The sequence below is a fragment of the Anopheles ziemanni genome, chromosome 2 (assembly GCF_943734765.1).
Source record: "Anopheles ziemanni chromosome 2, idAnoZiCoDA_A2_x.2, whole genome shotgun sequence".
Taxonomy (NCBI): Eukaryota; Metazoa; Arthropoda; class Insecta; order Diptera; family Culicidae; genus Anopheles; species Anopheles ziemanni.
The window spans coordinates 58017667-58038495 of record NC_080705.1 but is presented as its reverse complement, the minus strand read 5'-3'; the positions used below and the strand labels follow the sequence as shown (position 1 = coordinate 58038495).

The following is a 20829-nucleotide window of genomic DNA, read 5'->3' as shown; positions in this document are numbered from 1 at the left end:
CCTCGTCCAGGAACTGACGCTGAATGGATGCATTTCCTGTTCCGCGGTTCGATCATCGAGACGCGAATTGAGTGTAAACAATTCTCCAATTACACGCAAATGGCAAGGGGAAACATGTGCGTAAACAGCGCTCTGGGGTCGAAACTCGACTCCGTACGCCAGTGGCAAGAACTAAAGAAAATCGACGCACCCAACCACACGAAATCGAGGGTTGCCTTTGGGTAGTTCTTTTTTATTTTTCCTTCATTCATTGAAAACCCACCAGAGAATGTAGGAAGCGGTGCGGTTGTTTTCGGTAGATGTGTTCTTGTACCTTTGGCAAAACTTTATTCTTTTTTACGAACCCACGGGGGGATGTAAGGTTTTTCTTCGCGGATTGGTATTCTTTCCCGCCGGCTTCATTCGCAACTTGTCGTATCGGTAGTACACCGGGGGCAGACTACATCGAGACACGCGCCCACCATCGTTCATCTGCCTTTACGTGCCTTACGCCAGGGTTCTGGTAAGAAGGCAGTATCCTGCCCCCCACCTTTCTTTAGCGATTCCTTCCGTGCCCCTCGACCTCCCAACACAAACCTTGAGCTCCCCGGCGTGCGTGACCCTCGGGAAAACCCTTGCAACGACGACGACAACGACGTCGTGCAAACGTTCGATCCCCGCTTCTCTGCTGGGGTTCGGGACTCCACACTCATCTCAAAGAGTGCACGGACTAAAAATAAACATTGACACGTACGCGCTCTCCGGCGGCATACACACACGTGGCAATTGGACAGATTCCGAGGAGGAAGAAGTGTTAAGAAGAGGGCCTGCCAGTATCCCCGCTTTGCGTTCTTTACGCCGTTTCGAAAAGTATCTTCTTCGGGAACAGAAACAAGCCCTCCGTTTAGCCTCCGATCGTTTCGCTTTGTGCATCATGCGTTCATGCTAGAGAAGGAAAGGGTAGAAAAAAAAGTGCACCACGGTATTCTCGGTGCGAGAAACGACTTGGCGTGCTACCAAACGAGCCGACACCGACAAGAAACGACCCTGTGTTGTGGCTTGTGCTGCTCGCTTGGTGCAAGCGTAGAACGGATCGCGACGCTGCACCAGATGTTGGTCCCCACCGTACGATCATCCTCCGAAAGGGTCAGGGACTGGTTTAGGTCGTTCAAAGCTCGGATGCTGCCCGGCGACGACTGACGGGAGGGGCAGGAGTACAAGAACATCCCAAATCCAGAAGGGGAAGGACGTTAAGCCACGACGTTCTGACTTCCATGATGGTTGTACGTACCTCTGCAAGCATAGGTCATGGTTTCGGTGTGTCAGATTTTGCTGTCTACTCCCTAAACCCCCGGCGCCCTGAGTCCATGGTTGGGCCCAGCACATGTGCATCGGTCTTGGCGGAGAATATGGCTATTCGTAACCAGAAGAGAGATCGTGACCACTGTTCTGCAGCCGACACGATGCTCTACATTTCGGAATCTTCATTTTTCTTGCCGACGTGCTGGTGTTACTAATGCGCTTTGGGTCGTGTTTGACCCATTACAGTTAAAACTTCCAAAAATTGGAGCGAATCTTAACGACACGAATTGTTTGTTTTTAGCCGCTGTGAGAAATTCCGTCCCAAATCGCCGCGACGGCGTTTTTTTACATGTAGGCTGGCAGATATTAATCTTCCCACCCCGATTGGAACCTGATGACACGGAAATGCGTTTCCCTGTTTTTTTTGTTAGCATGCTTCTCCTATGCTAGAGTTCGTGCACAGTTTCAACATCGTCGTCTATGGCTCGCGCAACTGACCGCTTGGTTTTCGGGATCCGGGACTCCCTGTTTAAAATCTGTTTATAGCACGACACCTTTTTGAGGATTGTGGGAGAGGATGAGCTCATCGGCATAAGTTTAATTCGATTGCAGTCATTCCTTCTGTGAGTCCGGTGGTGTAGTGGCGTAATGCCACATAGATCAAGAGGAGGGCGTGTGAGACAAGTTCTTCTTCCTTAGGGATGTTCTTTGGCATCAGGTTCCATCCGTTGGCTGCGAATCCCTAAAAACCATCCTGTCTCTGTCCCCTGTGGGCCCGCAACACTACTAGTTACCGAATCGGGAAACCGGTCTGACGAGATGTCTCTCCTTCATCCCATTGTTCCCCTTTCCGATCGAGGTATCTGTCTGTGTGTGTATGTCGTTCGAAGCCGCCTGTTGACGTAATGTTCGTTGTCCTCCGAATGTTAGGTGTTCCTGCTTTAGCGATGAAGTCCAACTAACGAACGTTCTTCGTCCGGGATAACGAAGCATCCTACGCTTGATTCCAGCGATCGAAACCGAGACGAAACAAATGGACGAACACAAGCGATCAAACCCAACGGCGACAAAAACTCGCCAGCAGCCACCATCGTAACCACCAACACCACCATTATTGTGGCCAAGGTAACTGCTCAAGTTCGCTGAACCGGTTGCGAAAGTTTGCCCAAAACTGCTGCACCCATCATCGAGGCTTGTTTCTCCTCTGTCGGCTCTCGCGCCAGTTGTTGAATCTGAACAGATCTGCCGGCATTGCGACGGTGAATCGATTTTCGATGGGTAATTTGTCGTAAATTTTAATAAAAAAAAAAAGAACGTTTAAGAGGTTCTTTGCCCCGACAGCATAATTTATTCCGGGGAGAAAAGTGCAAAATGATTTTAATAATTCCCTCCATTTTGAAGGAACGCGACGCGTTGGAAACTCATTGAAAATCTTCTTGAGCCGCATTTCTATTTTTCAACGCATTCGATGTGCGTGCGTCAAGTAACCTCAAGGAGACCTGTGTGTAGGACACCCCGTTTGACCATGATCTTTCGTCACATCATCACACCAACAAACGCAACCACGTGGAAAAAGGTGCTCAAGGGTATGTCTCGCTGCAAGTCCTCCAACTGATTAGTTCCACTGGTCCAACGTATATGTGAAGAATATACCATCGGCAACCGTTTGGATTATTTTGTCAATTCGTTCACGATCGCCTTTGTCGAATGTGATGGTTGTTGTCTACCACAACCTAAAAGCGTTAAGCCAACGTCTTGCTTCAGTCCGGAAAGGCATCCACTTTCTCGAATCTGTTTCTCGTTCCGATCAAAAGGGGTAGCGCTCCAATAAGTATGGCGTCTTTACGACCGACAAGCGACGGGTGGAGTTAAAATCGCGAGCGAATTAATTACGCGTTTTCAAACGCGATCAATGTCGCGAGCGCAAGGACCTGCCGTTTCGCGACCTCAGTTGCCGGATCGCCGCTTGTCCCATTCCCATGTGCCGGCGGTCAACGGTGACCGGACGCAGTGCTCCACCTTGCTCTTGCGATCTAATTTTATCTTATAATTTGCCCGATTCACGTTCAACAAAACTATAGTGATGCCCGCCATTCTAGACGCTTCTCGGGCGAGAGTGCGACGGAATCGAACAAACTTAGGTGACTTAATGACCCAAAAACAAAAATCTCAGTCGAAGTAAGAGAAGCCGAAGCAGCGTGGTTGTGGTTTATTTGGTTTTATGGTTTGTGTTCATCCTCCTTCTCCTCCTTGCGTGCGCAGTGAGATTGATGTTGTTCCAAAAAGAGTTCACGAACGCGCGGTGGGCGTTCGGTTCCAACATCGCGCGTGCCAATTACCGTAAGTAAGATTTCGCGGCCATTGGCTTCCGTGCGCACCGATCTTACGTGTTTATAATAGAAAATGCGCTGGCTGGCTGGCACCACGAACTCCCACGTCTCTCCCCATTTGCTCGATTGAGATTCATTTCATTCAGCTTCCGCTTTCGAAGGCATTCGCTCTGGTGGAGGTGAGTTTTTGGGCGGATGCGAAGAGCTCTTACGTAGCCTTAATGTTTGTAAACTGCATACCGTGTCCGCCTACGTTTGCATCTAAACAACGTCAGCCGAGAACAAGAAATGTAGAGACATTGGGGGTGCTTGCATTCTTGAGCAATTGTTCGTTTTTTGCCGTTAAGAAAAATTTGAATCACCACGTCGAAAAAAGAAAATTTCGAAGAAATTTGCATACATTGTTCCAGTGAATTTGAAATGTATTCTTTGAATCGATTAATATGATTCATATGCGCAAGTCATTTTTTCCTACTACTTGCCTTTTCAAGATCGATGACGTGACCGTTTGAATGCGAATTCAATCACGAACGAAAGACGTGACGGTTTAATACAATCGATCGGGCGAGACATTCAACCCTCGCTACCGAGCACGCTTTGAAAGCCGCATCGTGCGAAATGGAACTTCATCCAGATAGCGGCAAAATTCCGTTGCGACACAAGGAATTTGGCTGTTTTCGCTACACGCAGCTTGATTTCTTTAGTTTCCATTTCATTCCTAAATCATATTCAATCCACTGCGTGCCTTGGGGAACCTCCTGGATTTGCAATTCGGGTTGTGTCGTCTTAGCTAGATTTCCCATAATCCGCTTGATTGAGACCTTAAGCGGCCTAAATTAGTGAGTGAAATTATGATTCCGGAACTTTGATCAAAAATCAATATGCGAAAGGAGAAAATTAGTAAACAACAATGCCGCACACCTGTTGGGAGGAAGATCAAGGACTTTCCTTATTTTCAAATCGATTCCGTTGTCAAAGCAAAATATTTGAATTTCAAAGCCTTCCAACGAATTACCTTTTGATTATGATACGTTTTTTTTCGTATCCCTGCTGTGACAGCAAGTAAAACTGTTTTCGATGCCGTCTCGTAAAATATCGCTTCAATATGATTTAAATTCAACCGGCATTAGCGTTCAACGGTTCCGTTTGGCACTGATCGCTACCTGGTGATAAATCTTGTTATTTCGGACGGCAGAGTCTGGAATTTACGTCTTTTCCTTTTTCTATAATCTACATCTCGCCATCTCTTCCGTTGATCATTGTTTTTTTTTTGCTTTAGCGGTACCGTACTGTGTCATAATTCTACATAACGACCATGAACAAACTAAGAAAATAAAAAAAGGGCATAAAATGATTCGAACATAAGATGGAATCGGTTGGTGGAATGATTATTTTTTGTATCTTAGCCGATCTTGGTTTACTGTTAAAACCGGAAAACTCATTAAAACATACCGCCGAACGGTATGCCTTCCCGATGGACGGGGCGGGGCATTTGGCTTAAGCCGGTTGAAGAAATAGAAAATATGTGGGCAAACAGTTCAACTTTTCGCGAATTCCAATTACCCTCACTCTCCGAATCCGGTCGATCGTGCGGCTTTGGTTTGTTTATTTTCGAACGAACGAAGCCTTTTTTCTTGAGCGGGTTTTTGAGAGAAATTTCCTATTGTTCTGCGTCGCCCGAGGACGGGCTTATCGATTCTTTTCCATCGAGCCACAGGTAAGGCTGGCGGTGAGCTGAGGAAGAAAGCAGCGAAATAAAATTCGCCGACCATCATCCCACCCTCCAGATGGACAGGTTACAGTGTACGCTGTAAACTAGGTTATGTTGCCGGTGCGGCAAACGCATCAAGAAGCAACAATAACGATTTCTTTCCCGCATACCGATATCGGTTCTCCTGCGATGATATCCCCCTTGTGGTTCATGAGTTTTCGATGAGCCTCAATGCTTAAACGATCTCCAATCCCCGACGCTGACCGGTTGATCGGTCGATGGCCATCAATTCTCCCCCCGGGCCCCGGCGATTGGCCGGCGATGGACACAGATCGAAAACTTTCTCCAATTCCGCCATAGGTCCGAGATACGCCAAGTGTCCGGCGACTAGCAGCGTCTCGTTTGATCCTGGCCATTGCCACCAACGCTCAATTGACTAAGCGGAGGAGGAGGGTGGCATATTCTGTTTTTAATTATTATCGTTAACTCAATGCTCGTGATCTTACAATCACTTCACTGGAGCGTGTCAGATTCGCTATAGTTGTTGTAGTTGCCAGGGTCAGTTAAAACCTTATGCCCATATGCACTCTGAATACTCTTGGTTGCATGATGCACACGCCACACCCAGTAGGGCAGTTCCGAGACCGCTTCATTCATTCACTTTCATTTATGTTCACGAACCATCGTGCTCCTCCCATCGAGTTCCCCAGAGAAAGCAATCAATCTCCAATGACGCTAACCCGATCGAGTCATCAGGAACAACCGTCCGACTCCTATCAGTGTCACGTGAACCCGGTGCTGCAAAGCGGTTACAAACCGGTCGAATGCAACATGTCCGTCCGGCGAGTATGTTTTAACCTCCCTCCAGTGTGTTTGTGTGTGGTATCAATTATGATTGCCGCAAATGATGGCCTGTGTGTGCTGCATGTGTCAACGCCGCTCCCGATGCATGCGATCATAAACGCATCATAAGGAATTCGCGATGTTGATCGTCATGGTGGCGCCCGTTTCATTGATCTCGTTCATGGAACTAGCAAAGCAGTATACTGGTTGGAAACCCTTCCCTCCTAGGTTGTAGGACAGTCCGCTAGCGGTGGGTAGAAAGTGAGCACTCCTTCGCACATGTTCGCAGGCAATGATGATTAGTATAGACATATTGGTGTTGGCAAGATCGCTGCTGCAAAGACCCCAACCGTTGTTGTGGCTGCAGCTAGCTACTGTTCGCATGGCTAGAAAGTGCAACGTGTAACGGATCCGGTGGCTCACTTCTCCCCAACAACGTTGAACTGATCACAGAGGTAGTTACTCTAGACGCATCTGCTTTGTATGTAGTACCCCCGCAGGGCCAGTAGTATATAGAGTGTTACATATCGTTTTGCTGAAGAAGGTCAGTGTAGATTGTGCACGAAGGAAAAACAAATAACCACATGCGTCCCCTCTGAGTACCTGCGTGATATCCTCTTCTGTTGGTGGTAGGGGTATATCACGCCATGCCCCCATATCGCACCAGTGGTTATCGGGAAATTAGATTAGTCGAACCTGTTGTGCGTGCGGATAATGCTAATTATCGATCTGAAACTCACATGCGTTACTGAAGCTCATTGCTTACCTCCACGCAAACCGTAAACGTAAATCTCATTACTTATGGAGGGTAATTAGGGAGAAATATAGAGAGGGTTTTGATAACCAATTGCGCTTTATTAAATCATCATCGTGTTTCCGATATTTTCGCGCATCATAAACGTTGACAAATATTTGCTAAATGATAAGATAATTATCTTTCTGCCCCAATCATTGGGGTGATTGTTTGTTGATTTTGTTGATAACCGACGAGCCGGTCACAGTCTATTAACCCGTTTCCAATATCTGTATATCAGATAGAAGCGACTGAATTTTCACAGGACATATTGTATTTTGTTTAGAGCTCTCTGTTTGATTTTTCAACCGCCATTTTGTTGTATTGCTTCGAGAAAGTTTTGTCACACACCGAGCAGCTCATGCGTTCATCTAAAACAATTTACACCCCACGCGCTCACCACACGGAAACCCATCTCCGATGACACAAAACCTACGTCCGTCACAACGACGATCATTGTGCCGCAGTCGGTAGATCACGCGAAAGGAATGCAACTGCAACGTCGTACGTACCGAGCACTTTGTGCGCCTCAAATGGATGGCAAGATCGGGTCATTTATACCTTCGTTCTAATCCAAATGCCGATCGGGTGGCGGCTTTCCGTTTCCAACTGCATTCCGTTCCGTTCTACTGGATGTGCCGAAAGGGGGAAAAGAACGCCGCGTGTGATTACAGCTGTCGTCAACACAACGCATTGCTGGTTAAAGTATGGCTTCTGCTTTGAAATGGCCACAGATCCGGACCTAATGACAATGTACTAGCGGGCTTCAATCAGCGACCGACACTGCATAACCTCCGCAGCAACGAAATTCCGATCATCAAACAGGCTAATCTTCCGAAACGAAATCCCAAACGGTGCTGGCGTGTACGTAAATATACATAAATGGCATGGGAATATCGTGCCACGGACACCGACTCCTCGGCTAACCGGCCCAAACGCAAAGAGTGTCAGTAATTGTGGGCTTTTTCTGTGCCAATGGCACCTTTACAGGATTGTTGTTGCACTTTTCTGCCCCTCTTTTATGCTGCCTTTTACCAGCTGTATGCTGCAGCCTTCTAAGGCTGCACCAATGTACAGCCCCCCTCGCCGCTCAAAACACCAACCCACGACCAGCCTGGTTCGGTGTCAAGCCCAACGACAGGTACCAATCAGTGATTTTTGATGCTTGACACTTGATCCGTGGTTTGTTTTGCGGCTGTTGCGTTGACGACTCTTACGTCACGGATGATTCCCTAAGGCATTCGAAGGCTGCCATTCTAACCTAGATCTACTCTTGTCCATTTTGATTGTTTTGTTTCTTCTCATTCCGTTAAGTCTCTAACTTGTGGTTTTCGTTCGCATCTCTCTATTGCAGACGGCTCGTGAAAAACTACCAACCCAAAAAGAACAAAGAGGACGAAGAAAATGAGTAAGTACTGGTTACCTGAATCAATGACAATTCGCTGCCGGAGGAGGGATCTTAGAACGAACGTCCGAGCACCTGAGAGTGGATTATACTTATTTGGCGAATCTAACTGCACTTCCACGCGGAGATAATCAAACAGCGAGTGTAATTCTCATGCCCTTCCTTTCCGCACAGGTTTTCCACGCTGATCGCCTTCAAAAACGTCCTCAAGGAAGTGGCCGATCTGGCCGGGCAGCGCGAGGTGGTGGCGGAGAATCTTCAGAATCAGGTGCTGCAGGGCATTACGCTGCTAGCGAAAAATCTTCGGGACGAGCGCAAAAAGTCGCTTAACCAGGGCGCCCTGCTGACCCAGTCCCTGCACACACAGATCGGTACGCTTGAGCGGGCGAAGCGGAGCTACGAGAAGGCGTTCCGCGAGGCGGAGAAGGCCCTCGAGGGCTATCAAAAGGCGGACGCCGACTTCCACCTGAGCCGGGCCGATGTCGAGAAGCAACGGGTTAACATGAACATACGCAACAGCCAGTCGGAGGACGCCAAGAGCGAGTACGCCAATCAGCTGCAGATTACGAACAAACTGCAGCAGCAGCATTACCAAACGGCCCTGCCTGAGGTATGGTGCGGTATTCCACGGCGTCGATCCAACCGTCTAACCCACCATCTTTTGTCCGTTTGTTTCCTCCCTTCACACTTGCAGGTGTTCAACCGGCTACAGGAATTGGACGAAAAGCGAACACGTGGCATGAAGGAATTCATCAAACGGTCGGCAGATGTCGAGTACGAAGTTTCGCCCATCATTGCCCGCTGCCTGGAGGGTATGGTGAAGGCGGCCGATTCGATTAACGAGAAGGACGATTCGATGATTGTTATAGAGAAGTATGCGCACGCTCGTTATTTCCTTGGCTGCACACAATGATCTTACGCTAAACGATCTTTTCCTTTTACCGTCGTAACCGTAGATATCAGTCCGGCTTTCAACCACCCGGAGACATACCGTTCGAGGATCTCTCAAAGCCCGACCCGGACGCCGCCAACAATTCGCAGACCCACAACTCCAGCACCGGACTGAACCACATGACGGGGAAGGGCACGACGAAGGATAAGTTGAAAAAACGAGTTGGCATTTTCGGTATCTTCACCGGCAACAAGGTAAGGCTCGCCGTCTTGTATGCCTGTCGTAACGCAAACGCGATATGTCTACCTTCTCGTCCGCATTTAAAATTTAACATCTGTATAGTATCCTTCCTCTGTAAGATCCTCCTTTTGTATAAGCAATGCGATCGAAATTAATTCACAGCTAGAACAATACCGTGTGTTCATTTTGTTTTTGTCAAATCTTTTAACTGGTTATACTTTCCCGTCCTTTACATTTTTATTGCGTTTTAATAATTACATATGTTTATCGTCTTACAAGAATTATTGTTCTTATATCCTTTATTTTTCCATATGTAAATTTTTCTTAAATTGATTTCATTCATTATTCTGTTGAAAACCCTTATCCTCATTCATTTACTTTTTTACGTATCATCTATTATTCGCCATGCAATGGATTGCGCCTTTTTCTTCTGGTCGGTGCTGAATGTGTCAAACATGCTAACCGAATCACAACAAACACCCGTTCGGCGTGTTTTCTTTTGATGCTTCGAAACGGGAAATAAACTTCCTGATAAAAATAAATCCTGCTGATAACTGACGATACACGTGTGGCGGTATCAACAATGTTTTTTTTATGGAGTGAGTATTTTACCCGTCGAGTTCCGTTGGAGATTCGGAAATGAAATTGCACTCAAAAATCAAAGCACGTGTGCGTTTGTCTAATGTTGTTGTTGTCTTTTGGTGCTGTTTCTGAAGCTATCGCACGCAAAATCGTTTTCCAGTGTTGCCCTTTGCCACAGACTTGCACACACTTCCACTGGGTTCCACGATGTCGGTTCTCGGACTGTTGTTCATTTAGAGTTGTGTTACTTTTCCTGAATTTATCCTCTTCTTCTTCTTCTTCTCGCTTAGTATGGGCGAATGTCAGTACATCTTGTGAAGCTTGCTTGCCCGGGCTGCTGTCCCAGCTGCTTTCATCATAATATGCGTTTATGCTTATCTATCATTGCTAAGGCTTCGTCTTTTCTTCATTTTCTATGGCCCAAGCTAAACGTAACTTCCTTCTCTCGTCGTGCCTTGGTGGGTGGGTCGTTAAGATTAGAGATATTCTTCCATTTCAACATACAAATTGACACAGTGCTGCCACTTGAAGAGCAAGCATCTCATTAGCGGGGAAACCCTCTGCTGTGGCGCTGAGATAGGTGTTTGCCTGCCATTTTAAAGCACACTTGCCACTTGGCCTCTAAGACAAACTTTTGGTTAGAAAAACGCACTCATCAAACAGTGGGAGGGGGTGGTGTAGTGCTTGATGCTTTGTGCCAACGAGCGTAGGTTACACTTGACAAACGACATCGGCACCTTCCGTTTCACGAATAAGACCTCCGGGTAAAATTGGCTTGCAAATTGGTTAATGGAGGCTACTTAAGACTTGAAAAATTGGAAACTATCCCAACAACAAAAAGTCTTCAATAGAATAAAAAATACATATAAAATAGTCCCAACAATTTCCTACAGAAGGTCGGCTGTTTCGTGCATATTGCGTTGGTGTTCGGTTAGCATAATGTAAACGGTTTTTTGCTGAACCGCCTGGAAACCATTTACAAACGGTTCCGATGACTCATTTTCACTTAGGAATGACGAGTAATCTTCCATTTTTTCACGATTACTCACCGTGCCCCAAAAGGAGTTTCATCGTGTATGGTTTTTGTTCGACCCCGCACCGCAAATCTTGGGTGGGGACTGTTGTGTCTTGTTCGTTATATTTATCTCTAATCTTATCTTCAAACCACATCTACGTTTTGGGAAACGCTAAATGTTGCAAATAAGTTGCATTCATTTGTTCATTTGCAAATGTTGTTCCCTTGCTGGCCACTATCGGATTCGGATGTTTTTTTTACAATAACAGTCTCTAGGCGATTTTTTTAAAATGTATGTTTGATAACGAAAGTTGAGGCAAAAATCAAACAATAAGTTATGACACATAAACAGGAACTGCAAAAGAAAAAAAAGGCTTCTTCTTGATTGGGGACTTTCCGTCGGTTCATAATATTCAACTTATAGCCCTTTTTAATTACTCATTAAATACTCTCGCACTCTCCATAACAAGAGGAATGCAAATAAAAAAAATGAAATGCAGTCTCGTATCCGAGGAACGGCCTCGTTAGGTACGCCATGCAATAAGGATTTGCCGGATTGAATTACAATAAGTACGCAAACCAAATGGTTAAGGATGGCAATGATAGAAAATCAGCAAGCAGTTCTTGAGGGAGTGGGACACTGTCGCGACAAAACAACCGAGCTCGTCAATGGCGAGACACAAAACCACCCCCTCCGGTTACCACCGACGGTCGTTCCTTCGAATTGTGTCACATTATTAACGGATAAGCTTTACAAGACGAACCCCCTTCGCGAATCGATATCCGTACTGAGAGAGAAACACATTTCATGGACTCCACCGTGTCGTCCCTTTCGTCCTTCGTCCGCGGATATCATTTGCAAACGTGACCCGACAGCTAAAGCGTTTGATATCGTTCACGCACGCAACGGCTTCTAGCAGCGGATTTATTTTTTCATTGTTCCAGTTTTTTTCTTCAAATCCATTGTCTGGTTTCGAGCTTTTTCCTGTTGCGTGTGTGTTTTATGCCCGCAAGGTTATTGTAGCGTGAGTGATGTAATCTGTACATACTCAAACTTGTTGCTGCCTCAGGAATAATGTCTCGTATTTAAAAAAGTTATTAAAACTATAGCCTCAATGCGTCACATTATTCCACGTTCTTAGTGTTCGCTCTTACTGTAACCCCACGATATTTTGATGATTTAATAAATTAATATTTTCAATAATTAATAATTTCACGAAAAAAGTATCCCCTATTGTACCATTTCCGTTTGGTATGCTTTATTTATCCATCATTTTTACGTTTTTAGACTAAATTGATCTAAAACCATAATAGTAGATGTGTAGCTTATTTACGTGCGCTTCTCTTATGTGCAATGTTTTTTTCCATACCTCTATCTTATTTCATGCTACCATTCCAACCGAAACCTAAATGAACCCAATTCAAACACTCTTTACATGCAAACACAAACTCATACTATAAACAAAACACTAAAACCTTTTTCTTAAACATCATCTGCTTTCGTTGCATTTTGGTTACTACCTTCCCTCGTATTTGGTGTCGGTTGGTTGGTTCGTGCTGCTGGCGTTCGGCTGACGATGCTGAACTGTGAACGTGGTGCTTTCGATGTGTTTCACGCGCTTCCTCTTCCGCTGGCTACTTACCGTTTGCTAAACTGTCTGCAAAAATATCAAAATTGCACCCACTACTACCAACTCTACTACACTTCTACTAAATTATCCCAGAAGATTCTCGAAGCCTGCATAAATGTTAAGGTAATGAGTGTGATAACCTGCTGCCAAGTGCGTGATGCGTGGTGTGTCAAAATGTATTTTCCGTTTGATTTGATGTTTGCTCGATTAAAATTGTTTACAGCGTGTGTGTGTGTGTGTGTGTGTGTTGTAAATATTGTACTTATCTTCCATTGCTTTCGTGTGATATTTTTGTTTTATATGATTTCTGTTTCGATTACGTTGAGTACATTTTGTGTGTGTTTTTTTTAATGTAACATATTGGCCATTTAATTATTTTTATTTGAATCCTTTATGCATGAGGTTTCGGTACATTTTTTTCTGGAGCACATTCACCTTGTCCCAACAAGGAGGAAATACTAATGGAGAAGCCTAGTCTAGTGGCATTCTAACGTTTTCCCTCCGCCGCGCTCTTTCCGCCCTTCTCTAGAACAACCTTTCGACGGACGGTTTGAAGGAGGATTTCAGCGATTTGCCACCGACGCAACGGCGAAAAAAGCTTGCCGCCAAGGTGCAGGAGCTACAGCAGAAGGTCGCCCAGGAGCAGGCGGCCAGCGATGGACTGATGAAAATGAAGGGCGTCTACGAGGCCAACTCGATGCTGGGCGACCCGCGGACGGTGGAGGAACAGCTGAACGAATCGGTTAACCGATTGGACCGGCTGCGGATCGAGCTGCAGCGTTACCAGAAGCTGCTGGATCAGGCCAACAGTCAAACGTGCAACCAGCACAGTCCACAGGCGAACCGCGTGATACAGAACGGCCAGCGTGTATCCAGGTGAGTATCATTTGCTGTACTTTGTGTTGCTTTCTAAGGGCGGATTATTTTACCCATACACTATTTCCTCCTTCCAGACATTCCAACGGTAGCAGTAATCACGAGAACAACCACGACGACAACGGTGAAGATCACCCCGATGATGCCGGTAGCCTTAGCAGGTCAGCTTCCGAAAGTAGTGTACAGCAAGCGCAAAATGGGCTTAACATTAACAACAACGGGTACAACTGAACAATTGTTTCTTGATTCCTACTATCGCTTTCACCCCGCGTAGCTTTTGACATGTAGTTGTAGTTCCTCGATGATCGTGTGTAGTTCGATTTCCTTCTCTTGGAATTCCTTCTTTATCCCAATATTAACACACCTCCGTATCGTATGTCTTAGTAAATTTTGATTTTGAATTTTATGTACAACAATTTGTCAACAAATTCCTGTTGCCACTAGCAGCAAGCAGCCTTTAACAGTAAACACAACAACTAATCGTAGCTCCTCCCGCAAACCCGCTCTCACACACCTCCTACAGCGCCTGTAGCGATAGAGCCTAAACGTCACTAATATGGTACCTTCGCACTTGTTTTCTTCCTTTCTTCACAATCAACAGCAGCTCGGCGAGTCCGGAAAGTGGACTTGGTACATCGCACACCTCACTGCCCGGTTCGGGCCAGGGTAGCACCAACGAACAGCCGCTAAACGACGAGTACTACGATGCAGACCAACCATTAGGAACGTGCCGGGCGCTCTATCCATTCGATGGTACGACTTTTGGTTGGGTGTTGCCAATCGGGTGTCAATCTGGGCACTTGATCCCCATTTATTGATTTTTCTTAATCCCATTTGTATTTGTCTATTTTTTGTAATCCAATTGCAGCAACGAGCGAAGGTAGCATTCCTATGTCGGAAGGTGAAGAACTGCAAGTGATAGAAGTAGACCAGGGAGATGGCTGGACCCGAGTCCGGCGGTTTAGCTCCAAGGGTTGGGAGGAAGGATTTGTACCGACTAGCTACATTGAGTGTACGCTGTATGCGTAGGTAAGAACAATTGTGGAAAAAATTATATTTACGATGAGACGATATAGTTTAATGTTTTGGTTTTCCCCTCTTCTCCGGCAGTGTTGATCACCCGAATATCCTTAATCCTTCCAACAACTGGACAGAGGAATCGCCAATAAATCCCGACTCCAGGGCGATGGCTCCAGTAAATGTAAATAGTTACATGTAGTTATACTCTGCACAAGAGGAGAAGCGCAGCCGCCAGGCGTAGAACATACACATTATGCTTTAGTCGACAAACTTTAGTGGCAATACTGACTGCTGATCGGGATTGGTGAACCCTGCCTGGAAAGAGAGGACCATCGGTGAAATGCAATATTAAAACTATTTTGTGTGCAACACGTGCAACGCAAATTACTCACTCCCAAAAATAATTGTGTGGCACCACAATGGAACTGTAGGAACGAAACCCCACTCACACTTCTCCTGTATCCCACCACTTCATCCCGATACTACTGTGCCCATTGTGACAACAAAAGTAGCGCTTCAAATGGAAAGATTTTTTTTTACCGACAGCTCTCATCTTTTCTGGGCAGGACGTCAAGTTTTGCACTCTCACAACATTTAGGAAATTACTTTTATTCCTGTCTATCATGATCATCCCACATGATAAAAAAGCATGCTTGCAAAAACGCGTCCTCGAATGACGACAGGCAATGTTTATATTTTAGAGCGTTTTCGCTAGCTTTCATTCTTTCGTGCTGTAGGTAGTCTTTGTTTTTAAAGAAAAGAAAAAAAGAATGGTATTAACGAATATATCATTGCGCTTTGTTTGCTAGCGACGCGTTATAGGAAACATAGCACCGCAACCATATTGAAGAACAGATGTGCGCATGATATTGCCATTAACTTAGGTAAATGCATTCTATCGCTCGAATGTAGAGGGTAACCGGTAGAGATTGACAATTGTTTACAAAATAAGTACCGAGCGAACCGAGATGAGCTTTTTACAATAATTTTTGTCTTTCCCTCGCCTGCTATACTGTTTGTCTTATAGCGTGTCTTTTTTACCTTTTTTTATTATTTCCTTCGTTCGGTTGTGCTCCTGAATTCTACACGAGAAATATGGAGTTTAAAGCTAATATCAAATCTAATATATCGTAATGATCATCATCATCATTATTAATCAGCCCTGCAACTGCGAGTACTGTGAGTAAAAGTGAAGCAGGAAAGGTAGCATAAAATTTAGGATAAGGCTGCGATTGAAATGTAAAAGATTAAGTAAAACGCGCAAACGATTCGATTTTTTTTGTCGATAGTGAACAGAGGATGGAAAGCATACGAACTGTGTTAATATGCTAGATGTAGGGGGAGTGCCCTTGTGTTTTGTACGGGCACAATTAATCGTCAAATTTATCCGTCTTTCCGTTTCAAATTTACCTAAAGTGTATTGCGTCAGGGTGAGCCGGCATTGAAACACAAGTAATCAAAGTACCAGAATCAAAAGAAATAAAACAAAAACAACAACCACAATTCCTTTCTTCATGCCTTCTCTCTCCTCTCGGGTGTGTGCGTACAGGCAAGGTATGAAATAGCGAACGATCAATAATATATATGTTTAAATAATGAAACTTAATATTATTCAAAAACCAAACCAACATTTAACAACCATTTAACAAAATAATAAAACATTAAACAATCAACCAACCAACTTTCCATTACATTTATGAACCGAAAAAGTTAAAGCAGTCTTAATATCAACAGAACAACCAGCCGTTACGGAGTCTTTAATCTTTACAAAGCTCTTGCTATAGTAGTATGAAAAACAATGAACTGAAATATAAACGAACTAAAGCGACAGTAGCCCTTGGATAGTGAGAGCAGAGAAATTCAATATATACCTGAATATACTAAAGTTCCAGTCAAGCAAAAGCGTGCAGGCATATGTAAAAAATAAAGAAAAAACTATTTTACCCGTCGTTATGGACAACTCATTCGAAAAAACTTCGTTCGAGTAGGAAACTTTGTAACAGCAACATTCTGTGCGACCCTTTTACATTGCTAACAACACACGCTACAATGAAAAAAAAAAACCTTTCATTTTCTTCTAGTATGAAAAGCTCATTTAAATATCTAAAACTATATATTTATATAAAATGGCATCCATATTTATGAGCTCAATTGCCTACAGAATAAAGTAGCCTAGAGAGAGGAATCGAAACAAACAGTTTCGTACAGCAGTGTGTCAAAATTACAAATTCAAGTTGAAATTGGTATTCAAATTCAAAACGATGCACTATGCTAAGTGATCGTGTTCAATCGTTGGAAGTGATCCTTAATGTGCATGGTACGGTTGATTGTTCAGTAGAGAACAAACGATAAAACGATTCTATTTAGCTAAGTTACCACGCCTGCGAATACAAAAAAAAAAAAAAACACGCTCCACAGGAAAAATGTTGGACTCCAGAGAACTGATTGAAAGATAAGATCATGCCGGAAAGTGGAAGAGGTACCTAGCTAAAAAGTATATAACAAATTCGAGGGTTTAAGTTTAAGCTGTACATTGGTGGACAAAATTTAACATTTACATAGCGCGGAGCCGGACAAAAATTGGAGCAAGGATTTGCAAGGAGATTGTATGTGAATTAGTAAAGAAAAGCGCTAACATTTAAACAAACCGGTATTCAATACACTACGCAAGTTCGCATACCTATAACGCTGTTTTATTGTACGTTATGTTACGTGTAATGCTTTTCTTTTCGATTATCAGTCTAAAAGCTACAAACTACTTCCTTTCGATTAGAGTTTCAATCTTATAAATTTAATTTCAACAACGTAAGATCAAATCAAATTAATTAAGTCAAGTGTATTAAATTTCAAATATTTATAAGGGTAGCGAAAATGCTTTCTTTGTCTCTTCCGTTCTCTGTTTCGAAAGTTTCCTCTTAAGTGCAGAAGTTCTAGTGCCGCCTCTGGTGCTTTCGATTTGCAATTCTACAACCTTGTCTTTCATCATGAACATCATACTAACCAGTAGGCTAGCTTTCGTATCCACTAGCAACAATCGCTGTTCATCGCTACGGGGCGCCGTCTGGTCTATAGTGGCCAGTGTATTCCAGAGCATCCGTTTCGATCCATCGGTGATCGTCTGGACGGATCCGTGTACCGCCCGCACCCAGTCATATATTGCACCGACATTATTCGATTGCTGCTCTTGCGAACGAGCTATTTCCAGCATGACCTTCTGCAACGCAGACTCCGCCAACGAGCGTTTCGAAAGCAGCACCGATGCATTCCGACGAGCAATTGGAGAAGCTTGTTTGGTTGAGAGCACCTTGATGAGCGTATCCGGTTTGAAAATGGTCAACAGCGAATGAATCAACACATCGTCGCCTGTCACGATGAAACGGTCCTTAAGGATGCCCAGCTGCTGATGGAAGATAAACTTGGTGCGAAACTCGTGCGGTTGCATCTGGATCCACTGGATTCGTTGTACCGTGGGCGGCAGGCGGCCAAATATGTTTGCGATCGCCTCATTCACACGAGCAGTAGTTGAGGCGGTGGAAAGAATCGCTTTTATCTTTTTCTCCGGGTCGGGGAAACTCTTTTCAAATGTAACGGTTTTTGAAAATCGCTGGAAATAGGTAATGTACATAAAGGTAGAGGTTTCTACTTTTGCACAACGCATGTAACGTTGTAACTCACCGAAAGGCCATCTATGAAGTGCTTAACTAGAAAGTTAGGAAGATTCCAACGTTTGTGATAGACGATATTGAGCGATGCGATAAGATTGTATACATAATCTAGCTCCATGCTTGCGTTACTGGTTACACCGTCGAGAAGGTCAAGGTGGCGTACGATAAATACGAAACATACGAATTGGAATGTCAGCTCTGTCCTTGGAAGATTTAGACAAAGAAATTTTGCCTTCACCAGCTCCACAAAGTTAACACCATCAACGATAGTTTTGACCGCCTTTAAAAGTACATGAAAATCGGATGTACGTTTCGTCGGTTCATACCGGAACAAACTATGGGCAAGTATGATCGTAAGAATAGTTTTAAGTTTGCAAAGTAGATGCTCTACTCTCAGGTGCTTCGGGACAGCCAGCAAGCGTACCAGTCGCCGCATACCGCCCCCGGCTGCATCCGCTACTTTCCGGACAATTTCCAGCTTAAGATGAATGCAGATATCGCGCTTAAGCAGATCGAAGAGCACGTACAGCAACGTCTCGTAGCATCGTATATCGGTCCATTCAGATACCAAGCGGGTAAAGATTTTATCATACGTAGATCGCAGTAACACCTGCACGGGATGAACTTCGTTGGATGGAGGGGTGCAGAAGGTGTCGAGAATATGACGTGCTAAAGCTATTAATTCCGTAATCGCAGCAAAGTCGTCCTGCAGATGACCCGCAAAAGCAAACGCACTTCTTACGAGGGATCCGAGTTCAAATTGACTGTACAGCTTTGCCGAATGCCTGCCCCATTGCAGGGTAGTACGTAATGCTTCGAGGATAATGGTTCTTTCATTTACCCGACTGACCGGTAATCGACACATCAGTACCAAGATACACTTTATCAAAGAAACTGGAAAGCTTTCGTGTGAAATGTTTTCACTTTGCAGAGCCATCTTCGATATACTGAGAACAAATAAAATATGTTTCTTAATTAATACGACTTTAACCCAGAGTTTACAGTTTATTACCTGGTGAAATGAGCAGCAATCTTACTACAGTTCGATTCGTGAAGCATGCCCGAAACGTACGATAGCAGTTTGCGGTACGATTGAATAACTTCAGTCTCCGCCACTCGGCGAGACAAAAGCAGCGATATGATCTCCATCGCTAAAAGTATAGAGTCTAGTTCGGGTTCAAAGCACTGGTTCAGATAGTTGCACGTAACACGGACATCTCCTTCTGAAAACACATTGCGCTGATGTACCAGTCGAAGGATTTGCCGCATCAACTGTCGCTTTTTTTCTTTGGTGAGCGAAATACTATAACTATTACTAATATTCGCTTTGATTTGAGCCTTCTTACTATTCTTTGAAGCTTTTGTATTCATTGCCTGGCATTCAACGAGGAACGAATTAAATAAAGTACCCGAATTGTCTTTTGCTCCTTGCGGCGGCGGTTAGTGAAATGGAAGTGCCTACTACAATACAGAAATGATTATGCCGACTGGCTTACCGTGGGACTATCTTCTTTTAAAGACCAAAGAGGTCTGCAATAAACCGAATAATATCCTGTTTAGACTTATAATCCGGGAGAAGTAACAGAAGAAAGTAAATCAACTGTTAGCCTGCAATTCAATTACAACTGTGACGACCGAAATTAAAAAGGTCCTCGTTTGAACACAGATGGCAGCATAAGCGTTGTAACGGCCTCTACCTCGTGGTGGCATTTTCCGAAATCAAAAGTTTGATAGCTGCAGCAAAAGTTTGAACATGTCAACGCTGTTTTTCGGTAGAGGTTTGTGAGTGATGGGCAAATGGAATCACTACGCGGAACGCAATTATTTCGATTCCGTATCTCAGTTTGGGATTTCTTCAACCCTACTCCCTACACATCAAACCTTACGATTAATTCTACCATTTGAGGAATTAATTCATTGGTTCGCCTTAGAAAATCCAAATTTTTATAATCTTTTTGCAGAATGCTGCGTGTGCCTTTTTTACCAAGTTTGTTCTTCACTGATTGTCAATCAAAACAATGCGAAATGTTCGGAACGAACCCACCTGGCATTTTCTATTCATCTTGGGTATAGGTCCTAAGCTGCATGTTCGGAACTTAGTCGTAACATTACATTCGCGAACGCCAAACGACGCGGATCGTTTGGCAGAGAGTTATTTGTACATTTATGTTTTGCTACGTTAACGTAAGTTTGTTTGCGCAAAGATTTACCATTGATTACGGGAAATCGATTCCGCTCGCTTTTTCCGCAGTGTCGTAGGCAAGTGTTCGTTCTAAAAAGGGTATTAAGATGCCGTTTCGTGAATCATAGTCCTACGGGGCCTCATCATCACAGTTGTACCCGCGACTGTCAGCTTGACAGCAGAATCCGCAGTTAAAAAAAACAGCAAAGTTTCCCTTGTTCGATGTTGTGTGTTTTGCTTCCTGTTTGCTGTGCGTGGAAAGCAAATCAGGAAGGTGCAATAAAACGTCGCAAAATAGTGCAATTTGTTTAAACACGGTTATAACCTTTCCGCAGTAGAGGCTGGCGTCACGAACCTTTGGAC

The 20829-nt window shown here is 44.3% G+C and overlaps 2 protein-coding genes across 2 annotated transcripts in view; one reads left to right on the top strand and one right to left on the bottom strand.

The window, feature by feature from the left end:
• Window positions 1-16204, top strand: part of LOC131281794 (formin-binding protein 1-like) — a 62460-nt gene extending 46256 nt beyond the window's left edge. Inside the window, exons 3-11 of the mRNA XM_058311144.1 lie at window positions 8313-8366; window positions 8538-8973; window positions 9058-9236; window positions 9320-9509; window positions 13253-13599; window positions 13677-13820; window positions 14201-14352; window positions 14468-14628; window positions 14710-16204. Of these exons, the coding sequence (XP_058167127.1) occupies window positions 8313-8366; window positions 8538-8973; window positions 9058-9236; window positions 9320-9509; window positions 13253-13599; window positions 13677-13820; window positions 14201-14352; window positions 14468-14628 (1663 nt within the window). The 3' untranslated portion in view covers window positions 14710-16204. The remainder of the gene's footprint in view (window positions 1-8312; window positions 8367-8537; window positions 8974-9057; window positions 9237-9319; window positions 9510-13252; window positions 13600-13676; window positions 13821-14200; window positions 14353-14467; window positions 14629-14709) is intronic.
• Window positions 16205-17449: 1245 nt separating this feature from the next.
• LOC131293953 (uncharacterized) lies at window positions 17450-19655 on the bottom strand. The gene is made up of 3 exons (XM_058322002.1): window positions 19297-19655; window positions 18295-19231; window positions 17450-18223 (listed from the first exon to the last, which is right to left on the bottom strand). Exons 1-3 carry the CDS (start codon window positions 19653-19655, stop codon window positions 17474-17476), a joined length of 2046 nt encoding a protein of 681 aa, XP_058177985.1. The 3' UTR covers window positions 17450-17473.
• Between the last annotated feature and the right edge of the window lie 1174 nt (window positions 19656-20829).

Excerpts from the sequence above, each read along its gene's own strand:
- LOC131293953 (XM_058322002.1), bottom strand. The coding sequence starts at position 19,655 with ATGAATACAAAAGCTTCAAAGAATAGTAAGAAGGCTCAAATCAAAGCG. Across the intron at positions 19,232-19,296 it reads ATTGCTGCTCATTTCACCAG|TATATCGAAGATGGCTCTGC; the intron begins GTAATAAACTGT and ends ATTTGTTCTCAG. Across the intron at positions 18,224-18,294 it reads ACTTCATAGATGGCCTTTCG|CGATTTTCAAAAACCGTTAC; the intron begins GTGAGTTACAAC and ends ACCTATTTCCAG.